This window comes from Gorilla gorilla, chromosome 15, assembly GCF_029281585.2.
Source record: "Gorilla gorilla gorilla isolate KB3781 chromosome 15, NHGRI_mGorGor1-v2.1_pri, whole genome shotgun sequence".
In the NCBI taxonomy this organism is placed as follows: domain Eukaryota; kingdom Metazoa; phylum Chordata; class Mammalia; order Primates; family Hominidae; genus Gorilla; species Gorilla gorilla.
In genome coordinates, this window is record NC_073239.2 from 122,652,671 (window position 1) to 122,665,760 (window position 13,090).

The following is a 13,090-nucleotide window of genomic DNA, read 5'->3' on the forward strand; positions in this document are numbered from 1 at the left end:
TATAAGCCAGGGGTTCCCTTCATCACACCATATCACGCTATGTCACACCAGGGATGTCACACCACATCACACTATGTAACTCCTCATCACACTGGGGATGTCGTACCAGGTCACACCCCATCATGTCACATCACACTGTGTCACACCGCATCACATCACACCAAGGATGTGACACCCTGACACAGCACATCAGACATCACATCATGTCACACCACACTTCATCACACCCCACCCCACCAGAGTTGTCACACCCCATCACACCACATCACATTACGTCACGCCATGTCAAACTACATCATACCCCATTACCCCAGGGATGTTATGCCACATCACCTTATGTCATGCTACATCACACCACATCACACCCCATCACACCGTGGATGTCACCCGTCATCACACCACTTCACATAATGCCACACAACATCACACCCCATCACACCAGGGGTGTCACGCCCCATCAGAACACATCACATTATGCCAAACCACATCACATCATGTCACACCACACCACATCACACTATGTCACAGCCTGTTACACTTCATCACACCACATCACACTAGGGATGTCACACCTTGTCCCATTACATCACATCATGTCACACCATTCCACATCAAACCATATTATGCCCCATCATACCAGGGATGTCATACCATATAATACTATGTCACACTGCATCACACCAGGGATGTAACACCACATCACACCATGTCCAACCTTGTAGTCCAACACCACATCACAGAAGGGACATTACACCATGTCATACCACATCACACCATGCAACTCCTCATCACATGAGGGAGGTCGAACCCTGTCACACCCCATCATGCCCCATCACACCACGTCACACTGCATGACATCACACCAACGATGTGACACTCTGTCACACCACATCACACGTGTCACACCAGAGATGTCACACTCCATCCCATCACATCACATCACACCCATTAAATGACATCATACCCCATCACACCAGGGATGTCACACCACATCACATCAGGTCATACCACATCACACCACGTCACACCACATCACACCAGGGGTGTCACACTCTGTCACAGGCTGTCCCACCATGTCACACCATACCACATCACACCACATCATATCCTATCATACTAGGGATGTCATGCCCCATCCCACTATGTAACACCACATCACACCATGTCCAACCATGTCACATCACATCACACCACATCACACCATGTCATACCAGGGATGTCAGACTCTGTCATACCACATCACACCATGTCCTGTCACATCACACATTACACCCTGGCACACCATGGATATCACACCACATCACAACATGTCATGTTACATCACAGCATGGACTGCTAGGGGGTGCACGGAGTCAGCCTTGCTGGAGAGTTGAGGGAGGGTCCTGGGGCTGGGCGTGGTGTTCCTGCAGGAGGACTGGCCCTCTGGAGGATGCTCGGTCCCAGGTGGAAAGGGGGAGGTGGGGCCTGGGTGCTTCAGGGAGGGGCCATCCTTGGGCTTGGGATAGAGCCGGTGATGTAGCAGCTGCCCGCCCTGCACCCCAGGTACTCTCTCCCTCACCCCCCGCGGGGCTGCAGCAGCGTGTCCTGAGAGTTAAAGGGCTGGGCTTCAGCACCCAGTTCAGGCCAGGCCCCCTGAAGCCCACCCTCCAGCAGCGAGCCCTCCCGGCACAGCAGGGTCTGGGGTCTGGGGATTTCACCCCCAACTCTGGTGCAGCTCCAGCTGCTCGATGCCACAAAAACGAATCCAACCACTCCTCTTTCCTGGGTGAGATTGTCTCTCTCCTGCCACAGGCAACTCCGATGGCATTTCCCAGCCACCGCAGCCACCACAGCCACCACAGCCACTGCAGTAAAAAGACCCTGTCATTGACTGAGTTCCAGCCAGGCTCCTTGGAGCCTCTCCACTCGGCCTCAACCTTGGCTTGTAAAGACTTGAGCAGACACTAACAGTTTCTAACAGCTTCTGGCCGTACCCCTAGGCCGACCCCTGACCCGTCAACACCTGCCTGAGAAAGTTCCGTGCACCAGAACTCACCGTTTGGACCCACCCCGACCTCCCTTTCTCAGGGTGTCTGCTGAGAGGGCCGCAACCACACGTCCTTCTGTCCGTTCCCGATGTCTGTGCATTTCCTGTGACCCAGGAGGGTCTTTCTCAAGACTTGAGAGCTGCTCCCTGAAGTGTCCCCATTGGGAAGGATGGGGCCTGTGTTTCCAGGCTCTGGGAGGACAGAATCCTGACCTCAACAGTGGCCGGCACAGACACAGCGGGCCCCATCCCAGGGACACTGACCAGCGCTGGGCAACTTTTCCCTTCCCCGACGACTGAGCCCCGAGCACCCTCCCTGCTCCCCCTACCACCTCCCTTTACAAGGCTGTGCCCTCTGCACAGATGAAGGTGAGTCCAGGTCATGCCGGACTCTTTCTTCTGTTGCAATAGTTATTTCTGTTGAAAATCCGTCCTTGCTACATGACCTAGTGCCCAGGGGGATGCTGAGACAGGATGAATGTATTCTGCATGTGAGAAGAACATGAATTTTGGGGGCCCAGAGTCTGGACTGTGATAGGTTAAATTGTGGCCCCTACAAATTCATATATTCAAGTCTTAATCCCTGGCCTCACAATGTGACTGTATTTGGAGATGGGGTGTTTACAGAGGTCATTAAGTTCACATGAGGTCACTAATCTAATCCGATGTGTGTTCTAAGAAGAGAAGCTTAGGACACGGGCACACAGAGGGATGGCCATGTGAGGACCAGGGAGGAGACGGTGTCTGCAAGCCAAGGAGAGAGGGCTTGAGAGAAACCAGCAGTGCCTGCATCCTGATCTCAGATTCCTGGTCTCTAGGCCTGGGAGGATCCATGTCTGCCGTGGGAGCCGCCCCGCTGTGGTCCTGAGCTGACGCACACAGATCTGACACCCACCTCTCGCTTCGGACCATGGTTGGTTCTGGAAGGCCCTCCGTGTGGCTCTGCCTGGCCAGCCTGAGCCAGCTCCCAGCCTCGACCCAGCTTTCCCTGGAGGCCCTGTCCCCCGCAGAGAGACCAGGGCAGGCAGCACTGTGCCCAGCAGGAGGAGAAACTGCATCCATGTAGAAAAGAGGAGAAGCCCCGGGTTTCCATGTAGCGACAGGGGCCAGGGAGGGCCGCTCGGGCAATGCGTGTGGCTGCAGGAGGCGGGGGGCGTGTGCAGGGAGCCCCCGAGGTGCAGCTGGACCAGCCTCCTCCTGACTGAGCTTCCCACCGGGGGCAGGAGGCGCGTGGACACAGGAAGGCAGCTCCCATCACGAAGTACAAGACTTAAAAAGGATATTTTATTGTCATCACAAAAGAAACATCAAAGACAATTAATGAGCTTTAGAAAATTTAAAAGAAGAAGAAAAGCTACCAAAGCTGAAATGGTGGCACCTCCTTCGAGTGAGCCCGGGAGTCCTCCCTGACGGCCGAGGCAGGCGCTGGCCGCACTCCCGCTCGAGCCTCCCTTCCTGTCTGCGGATTCTGCGTGACAGTCACGGAACGGCGTGATGGGGGCAGCAGAGCGTGGGGGCCTCTGTCCAGCACTCGTGGCCAGCAGCCCCGCTTTCGCAAGAACACGGGCACCCTCTTTGTCGTCTTGCCTCTCCACCTGGTGCCCCCAGAGTGGCTGCTTGTTCCTGCTGCACGTGACCTGGGGCTGGACGCCAGCCTGTGTGATGAGTTCTGTCTGTGTCCACGCTCCTGGCTCTCCCGGTGTCCCTCCACCTCTCTCCCCGATGCTCCTGGGCCTCCTCTGTCCTCAGGCCCCACCAAGGCTGAGTCTTGCCCGCCTGGGACCTGGTCACCAGCCTTCTGTGGGAGGCCTGTCTGGGCAGATGCCCAGCCCTTCCTTGGGCTATCCTCACCCTTGCACTGTGGGGCTCCTGCAGCGGCCACATGGGTCAGGCTCTTCTCCGAGTGATCTCGGTGGACTGGAGTGGGTGGGAGGTGGCAGTGTCCTGGGCCTGGCCCCTTCTCTCCCCAGTGCGGACTCTGGGGCTGGCTGTCCCTGCCGGTTGAGTTCCACCCGAGAATCCAGCAGTGTGGGCAGGCAGCCAAGGGGTGGTGCTGGCACCGAGACTGTTCCCAGGAACCAGAGAGCAGCGTTCTTTGCTTGAAATCAGAACAACCTCATTCCACATGTCAGGAGTTCACGGGAGTGCCCGGAATGGAGGCTGGCTGGCTGCGGGCTGGGAGGAAGGCCGTCTGAGTGAGCCTTCGCAGCTCTCGGAAGCCTCCCCAACAGGGCCTGATGGTGCTGTGGCTTCCCTACCTTGGCGGCTGATGCTCCCACTCACCATCTGGAAACCACGCCTGTGTTCAGGAGGCTGGCGTGGACGGGGTTGGCTCCCGGGCGAGGTCCTGCCTGGGTGGGGGCCTGGGATGCCGGTCACTGCCTCCTTTTGTGTGAGCACCTGGCAGTCTGGAGGGCAGGGACGTCCTGCTAAGGGGACACCTGGCCCCCAGTGCCCTGCATGCATCAAGCAGCGGAGGTCTGGGGTAGACCTGCTATGCACAGGGTCTGGAAGGGGGGCGTGTCAGGGGTCAGAAGGTGACTGCGAAGCCAGAGAGCCATGGGGTTGAGGGCGGTGAGGTCGGGGGCAGGTGTGGCCTGGGTGGTGGCTGAGCATGGCCCACGGCTCGTGTGTGGGGTCTGGGTGGCCCTGGACACCCTACAAAGGGTGGCCCTAGGCCCCCTGCCCGATCATGTTCCTGTAGTCGGGGACGATGATCTGCTTCAGGTCCACCACCGAGGAGAAGATCCACTTCACCTGTAGGCAAGGCACAGCACAGGGGTGAGCGAGGCCACAGCCCTGCCCCCGAGCCCCACCCACCCCTCAGGGCACTGAGGGCCACATCTCTTCCCCCAAGGTCCACCCACCCCTCATGCCACCCAGGCCACAGCCCTGCCCCTGAGGCCCATCTGCCCTTCAGTCCACCCAGGTGCCAGGGCGTCACCACTGCCTGCTCTGAGGCCTGGACATGGAGAGCAGAGCCAGGGCACCAACAGCATGTGGGCAGTACAGAAGACAGCATCAGGGACAGGTGGGGACAGCATGGGGGACAGTGTCAGACAGGTGAGGACAGCATGGGGGACAGTATCAGGGACAGGTGCGCACAGCGTGGGTGACAGTGTTATGGACAGGTGGAGACAGTGTGGGGGAGAGTGTCAGGGACAGGTGAGGACAGCATGGAGGAGAGTATTGGGGACAGGTGGGGACAGCGTGGGTGACAGTGTCAGGGAGAGTTGGGGACAGCATGGGGTACAGCGTCAGGGACAGTTGGGGACGGTGTGGGGTACAGTGTCAGAGATGGTTGAGGACAGCATGGGGGAGAGTGTCAGGGACAGGTGGAGACCATGTGGGGGATGATTGTGGGATCTGGCCAGCAGCCTGCAATGCAGTGGGGCTCTCTCTTCGTTCCCAGGTGGATCAGCAGGTTGAGAAATAATAGACACACACAAGATAGTGAAAGCTGGGTCCGGGAGTTTCACTGCCTTCTGGTCCCGCGGTGCCAACAATGCACTGGATGTACCAGCATTTATTATTAAGTTTAGTGAGGGTGGGGGTAGGTTATGAGGGATTTAGGGTCATTTGATTATGAGGTGAGATGGTCACATGGGGATGAAGTAATTCTTTAACATAACATCTGTATGCAGAAGTACAGTACATTTGTATGTAGAGGTTACAGAGATAAGAATTTACAATATAGTGTGTGCATCCATAATTTCTAACAGAGCCTTAAAACAGAAACACAGTCTTTCCATAACCTGTGATTAGCAAGATATTAATCAGCAGTAACAATTGCAGCAAAAGCTGGTTACAAACAATCCATGAAACAGGACGTGAAGCTAGACAACCGGTTAGACCGGAATTTCTCAGAAGGGAGTATGCCTTAACCCTAAAGAGGCCTAGAAGAGCCGTGGCAAGATGAGGGCGTTTATAGCCCTATCTTATCCATATGGACAGGCGCCCCCCATGCGTCCGTTTATAGGCTCTCCACAAGGGTCGCATTCCATTCCCAGAGCTATGAACATCTGCTTTTCTGGGATAGGAATTTTGGTGATGTGAAACCTCCCTGACTGCACATCCGTTCATAGGCTCTCTGCAGGGGGAGGTACATCACACGCTGTTGGCTCGTTCTGGCAGTCCAACCTGGCATTGTCTTTACACAATCCTGCATGCAATTTTGTATTTACAATAATCAGGAGCATTTCATCTTTTATTCTGCAGCAGTAGTTTCAGGCGGTCTCCCTACAGGGGACAGTATTGGGGACAGGTGGGAACAGCCTGGGGGACAGTGTTGGGGACAGGTGGGAACAGCCTGGGGGACAGTGTTGGGGACAGGTGGGGACAGCATGGGGACACTGTCAGGGATGGGGACAGTGTGGGGGACAGCATCAGGGACAGGTGGAGACAGTGTGGGGGATAGTGTTGGGGACAGGTGGGGACAGAGTGGGGGACAGTGTCAGGGACAGGAGGAGACAGAGTGGTGGGCAGTGTTGGGGACAGGAGGAAACAGTGTGGGGGACATTTTTGGGGACAGGAGGGGACAGTGTGGGGGACAGTGTTGGGGACAGGTGGGGAAAGCATGGTGTACAGTGTTGGGGACTGGTGGGGACAGCGTGGGGGAAAGTGTTGGGGACAGGAGGGGACAGCGTGGGGGACAGTGTTAGGGAGAGGTGGGAACAGTGTGGGGGACAGTGTCAGGGGGAGGTGGGGACAGCGTGGGGGACAGTGTCAGGGAAAGGTGGGGACAGTGTGTGGGACAGTGTCAGGGAGAGGGGACAGTGTGGGGGACAGCGTCAGGGAGAGGTGGGGACAGTGTCAGGGAGAGGTGCGGACAGCATGGACAGTGTCGGGACAGGTGGGGACAGTGTGGGGGACAGTGTCAGGGACAGGTGGGAACAGCGTGGGGGACAGTGTCAGGGACAGGTGGGGACAGCATGGGGGAGAGTGTCAGGGACAGATGGGGACAGCGTGGGGGACAGCATCAGGGACAGGGGACAGCATGGGGGACAGTGTCAAGGACAGGTGGGGACAGCATGGGGTACAGTGTCAGAGATGGGTGGGGACAGCATGAGAGACAGTGTCGGGGACAGTGTCAGGGACAGGTGGGGACAGCATGTGGGACAGTGGGACAGGTGGGGACAGCATGGGGGACAGTGTCAGGGACAGGAGGAGACAGCATGGGGGACAGTGTTGCATACAGGAGGGGAAAGCATGGGGACAGTGTCAGGGACTGTAGGGGACAGAGTGGGGGACAGTGTCAGAGACAGGAGGAGACAGCGTGGGGACAGTGTTGGGGACAGGAGGGGACAGCGTGGGGGACAGTGTCGGGGACAGGTGGGGACAGTATGGGGGACAGTGTCGGGGACAGGTGGTGACAGCGTGGGGGACAGTGTCAGGGACAGGAGGAGACAGGAGAAGACAGCATGGGGGACAGTGTCAGGTACAGGAGGAAACTGTGGGAGACATTGTTGGGGACAGGAGGGGACAGCATGGGGGACAGTGTCAGGGATAGGAGGAGACAAGAGAAGACAGTGTAGGGGACAGTGTCGGGACAGGAGGGGACAGGAGGAAACAGCATGGGGGACATTCAGGGACAGGAGGGGACAGTGTGGGGGACAGTGTTGGGGACAGATGGGGATAGCATGGGGTACAGTGTTGGGGACTGGTGGGGACAGTGTGGGGAATAGTGGCTGGGACAGGTGGGGATAGTGTGGGGGACTGCGTCAGGGACAGATGGGGATAGCACGGGGGACACTGTCAGTGACAGTTTGTGACAGCATAGGGGACAGTGTCAGGGACAGGGAACATGTGGGGGACAGTGTCAGGGACAGTTTGTGACAGTGTGGGGGACAGTGTCAGGGACAGGTGGGGGCAGCATTGGGGATAGTGTCAGGCACATATGGAGACAGTCTGGGGGACACTGTTGGACAGGTGGGTACAGCGTTGGGGAGTGTCAGGGACAGGTGGCGACAGCGTTGGGGATAGTGTCAGGGACATGTGGGGACAGTCGGGGACACTGTTGGACAGGTGGGTACAGAGGGACAGTTTGTGAGAGCGTGGAGGACAGCGTCAGGGACAGGTGGGGACAGCCTGGGGATAGTGTCAGGGACAGTGTGTGACAGCACGGGGGACAATGTCAAGGACAGCTGGGGACAACGTGCGGCCGACCTTGAAGAAGGTGACGGTGGCACTGTAGCACATGCTTAGCAGGAAGAGTGTGATGAAGATGGTGATGGTCGTCCACAGCCCGTCCAGCTCCCCGTCCTGCGCCTCCGCACAGCTGTCCTCCAGTTGCAGCTCTGGACAGGAAGAGGGTGGTCAGTGCTGTGTCCCGCTGGGCATGGGCCTCTCGGGGTGATTCCCTCTGTGGCGGGGCCCAGGATGTAGGGCCCGGCCGGGATGGCCCAACAGTGTCCTGAGGTCAGCTCCCGGAAGCTGTCCATCCTGGGCACCGGCTTTGGCCCTGGGGCTCAGCCAGATACCCAGCCCTAGATAGCGACCTGGCCCTCAGCAGGACCGGCTCCCCGTCTCCCGTGTCCCTCCCTGAGCCCCAGAAGGCAGGAGGATATGAAGCCCACCCCTCATGTGACCCCAGCTGCAGGGAAGGGTGGTATTGGGAAGTAGGCCAGAGCCAGGGACGCGACGTGGCGTGTGATCCCCTGTGTGTGGGGGCCTGTGTGTGTGTGGCGGCTGCAGGGGCACCTTGTGAGAGGAGGGCTGGGTTTGTCTGAGCTGGTCAGCAAGTGGAGAAGCTGCCGAGCGGCTCGTGGGCCTTGAGGTGCCGCGTGGGGCTCGTGGGGGCCTGTGTCCGAGGAGTGTTCACGTGTGGGAGGACCTTGCTCTGGTCTGGGTGCTGTGCAGGTCGCCCGGGTGAGGCTCCGTGTGTGAGACGTGCACGTGTGTGTGTGGTGGCCGTGTGGCCGGCCAACCTCAGTGCGGGGTTTGTTTAACGGGTCTGGGCTGAGTGTGTGTGTGGGCATCTGGACCAGTCCCTCCATAGGGCTCGAGAGTGCATGTCCCCAGGAGCCGGTTGTGTCCCCATGCGGGTTCGAGGCTGGGCAGGGCTGCCAGGGGTTAGTGCCGTGGGGGTAGATGGGTGAGGGAGGGCCTGTCCCTACGCACATGGACTAGGCATGCCCCCGAGTGGGCACGGGGGTCTGAGGACAGGGCGTTCACAGAACAGGACAGTCTCCTACAGAGGCAGGGGCTGTGTGTCTGTCCCCAGGGGCTCCTAGGGCTTCTCGTGGCTCAGCCCAGGGCAGCTGCTGCTGGAGGGAGGGCGACGCTGGCAAAGCCCCCACCCTGCCGAGGGCAGCCCCTGGCTGAGCCCCACCCTAGGCGGCCCAGGCACACCTGCACAGCCTGAGCCAGTGTGGGGACAGTGGGACCCGCTCTGCATCCCTCATGCCACTCAGGCCTCAGACTCGGCCTGACCCGTGGAAAGAACCATCACAGTCTCGCAGGGGCCCAGGGCAGCGCTGGGTGTTTTATTTCCATGCTGGGCGCCCGGGAAGTATGTACACGGGGTACGTGCCAAGCATCATCGCGCCACCCCAAGAGCCCGGGGAGCGGGGGCTTGCCGGCCGTCGCACTCATTTACCCGGAGACAGGGAGAGGCTCTTCTGCGTGTAGTGGTTGTGCAGAGCCTCATGCATCACGGAGCATGAGAAGACGTTCCCCTGCTGCCACCTGCTCTTGTCCACGGTGAGCTTGCTGTAGAGGAAGAAGGAGTCGTCGGAGTCCAGCATGGGAGTCGTGGTGTTGTAGTTGTTCTCCGGCTGCCCGCTGCTCTCCCACTCCACGGCGATGTCGCTGGGGTAGAAGCCTTTGACCAGGCAGGTCAGGCTGACCTGGTTCTTGGTCATCTTCTCCCGGGATGGGGGCAGGGCGTACACCTGTGGTTCTCGGGGCTGTCCTGTAGGGACAGAGGTTGGCACAGTGGTCACTCTCAGGGCAGAGGGTGGGCCGAGCCAGCCTCTGTCCATGTGGCCCTCATACCCCGTGGGTCCCACCTTTGGTTTTGGAGATGATTTTCTCGATGGGGGCTGGGAGGGCTCCGTTGGAGACCTTGCACTTGTACTCCTTGCCATTCAGCCAGTCCTGGTGCACGACGGTGAGGACGCTGACCACACGGTACGTGCTGTTGTACTGCTCCTCCCGCGGCTTTGTCTTGGCATTATGCACCTCCACGCCGTCCACGTACCAGTTGAACTTGACTTCAGGGTCTTCGTGGCTCATGTCCACCACCACGCACGTGACCTCAGGGGTCCGGGAGATCATGAGGGTATCCTTGGGTTTTGGGGGGAAGACGAAGACTGACGGTCCTCCCAGGGGTTCAGTTGCTGAGGAAGAGATGGAGGCAGACGTGTCAGCACCCGGTTGGGGCCTGTCCCTGGACGCAGGCTACTCTAGGGCACCTGTCCCACCTTGAGCTGGAGGGCGAGGCCTGGGCTGGCTTACCTGGGCACGGTGGCCATGTGTGAGTTGTGTCACAACATGGGGTTTTGGGCTCTGCAGAGAGAAGATTGGGAGTTACTCGGATCTGGGAGTAGAGGTGTCTGAGCTGAGGGAGTGGAGAGTTTGACCTTTGGGGTGGGCTTAGGTCAGGGGCAGGGTCTTCCCGGATATGGCTCTTGGCAGGTCTGAGTGCAGCACCTGCCCCTTTGTGCGCAGGGCCTGGGGTAGGGGCTTCCAGCCTGTGCCTGCCTGGAGCCTGGTGGAAAAAGCCAGAAGACCCTCTCCCTGAGCATGAGTGGGGCGGGCAGAGGCCTTCCGGTGAGGAGACAGACGGGGCCTGCCTTGCTGCCCTGGGCTGGGGCTGCACAGCCGGGGTGCGTCCAGGCAGGAGGGCTGAGCCTGGCTTCCAGCAGACACCCTCCCTCCCTGTGCTGGCCTCTCACCAACTCTCTTGTCCACCTTGGTGTTGCTGGGCTTGTGATCTACGTTGCAGGTGTAGGTCTGGGTGCCCAAGCTGCTGGAGGGCACGGTCACCACGCTGCTGAGGGAGTAGAGTCCTGAGGACTGTAGGACAGCCGGGAAGGTGGGCGCGCTTCTGGTCAGGGCACCTGAGTTCCACGACACGCTCACCGGTTCGGGGAAGTAGTCCTTGACCAGGCAGCCCAGGGCCGCTGTGCCCTCAGAGGTGCTCCTGGAGCAGGGCGCCAGGGGGAAGACCGATGGGCCCTTGGTGGAGGCTGCAAGAGAGGTGGTGCTATGTGACCGCGGTGTGGGACAGAGCTGGGCCCAGGGTGCAGAGGCCCCTCGGTTCTTGTCTCTCAGCGTGGGTCCAGGCAGGGTCCAGTGTCTGGGCTCACGGGCATTGGGTGTGCACCTGGCTGGCGCCACCTGCGTCACCTTAGCCCCCTCCCTGCCCCAAAGCCAAGGTCAGGCCCGGCCTGCCCCAGAAAGCTTGCAGGACCGGCGGCCCTGTGGTGCCCTTCTGCAGGCACCCCTGCAGCCTAGGAGGTGGGGCTCGGCAGCTAGGTCAGCGCTTTGTCTCAAAAAAGAAAAACAAAAACAAAAAACAAAACAAAACAAAAAACAAACAAATAAAAAGTTGTAAAAGGATTGTGGAAAAGGGATCTTATGTGGTCAAAGGCGGCTGTGATTGGATTTATTTATTTTTTTTTTTGAGACAGAGTTTCACTCTTGTTGCCTAAGCTGGAGTGCAATGGTGTGATCTCGGTTCACTGCAACCTCTGCCTCTTGGGTTCAAGCAATTCTCCTGCCTCAGCCTCCAGAGTAGCTGGGATTACAGGTGCCCACCACCACGCCCAGCTAATTTTTATAGTTTTATTTTATTTTATTTTATTTATTTTTTTATTTTTTATTTTTTATTTTTTGTTGATCATTCTTGGGTGTTTCTCGCAGAGGGGGATTTGGCAGGGTCACAGGACAATAGTGGAGGGAAGGTCAGCAGATAAACAAGTGAACAAAGTTCTCTGGTTTTCCTAGGCAGAGGACCCTGCGGCCTTCTGCAGTGTTTGTGTCCCTGGGTACTTGAGATTAGGGAGCGGTGATGACTCTTTTTTTTTTTTTTTTTTTTTTTGAGACGGAGTCTGGCTCTGTCGCCCAGGCTGGAGTGCAGTGGCGCAATCTCAGCTCACTGCAAGCTCCGCCTCCCGGATTCACGCCATTCTCCTGCCTCAGCCTCCCGAGTAGCTGGGACTACAGGCGCCCGCCACCACGCCCGGCTAATTTTTTGTATTTTTAGTAGAGACGGGGTTTCACCATGTTAGCCAGGATGGTCTCGATCTCCTGACCTCGTGATCCGCCCGCCTCGGCCTCCCAAAGTGCTGGGATTACAGGCGTGAGCCACCGCGCCCGCGGTGATGACTCTTAACGAGCATGCTGCCTTCAAGCATCTGTTTAACAAAGCACATCTTGCACCGCCCTTAATCCATTCAACCCTGAGTGGATACAGCACATGTTTCAGAGAGCACAGGGTTGGGGGTAAGGTCACAGATCAACAGGATCCCAAGGCAGAAGAATTTTTCTTAGTACAGAACAAAATGAAAAGTCTCCCATGTCTACCTCTTTCTACACAGACACGGCAACCATCCGATTTCTCAATCTTTTCCCCACCTTTCCCCCCTTTCCATTCCACAAAACCGCCATTGTCATCATGGCCCGTTCTCAATGAGCTGTTGGGTACACCTCCCAGACGGGGTGGTGGCCGGGCAGAGGGGCTCCTCACTTCCCAGTAGGGGCGGCCGGGCAGAGGTGCCCCTCACCTCCTGGACGGGGCGGCTGGCCGGGCGGGGGGCTGACCCCCCCCACCTCCCTCCTGGACGGGGTGGCTGGCCGGGCAGAGGGGCTCCTCACTTCCCAGTAGGGGCGGCCGGGCAGAGGCGCCCCTCACCTCCTGGACGGGGCGGCTGTCCGGGTGGGGGGCTGACGCCCCCACTTCCCTCCCGGACGGGGCGGCTGGCCGGGTGGGGGGGCTGACCCCCCCACCTCCCTCCCAGACGGGGTGGCTGGCCGGGCGGGGGGCTGACCCCCCCGACTCCCTCCCGGACGGGGCGGCTGGCCGGGCAGAGGGGCTCCTCACTTCCCAGTAGGGGCGGC

The 13,090-nt window shown here is 58.8% G+C and overlaps 1 gene segment (V, D, J or C); it reads right to left on the minus strand.

Annotated features, from left to right (window-relative positions):
• Positions 1–3,327: 3,327 nt before the first annotated feature.
• LOC134757160 (immunoglobulin heavy constant gamma 2-like) lies at positions 3,328–11,398 on the minus strand (the record flags this gene model as incomplete). The annotated part of the segment is given in 5 exon segments: positions 3,328–4,783; positions 8,192–8,322; positions 9,624–9,938; positions 10,036–10,534; positions 10,924–11,398. Coding segments are annotated over 5 exon segments (1,504 nt in total), but the record flags the coding sequence as incomplete, so codon positions are not given.
• Between the last annotated feature and the right edge of the window lie 1,692 nt (positions 11,399–13,090).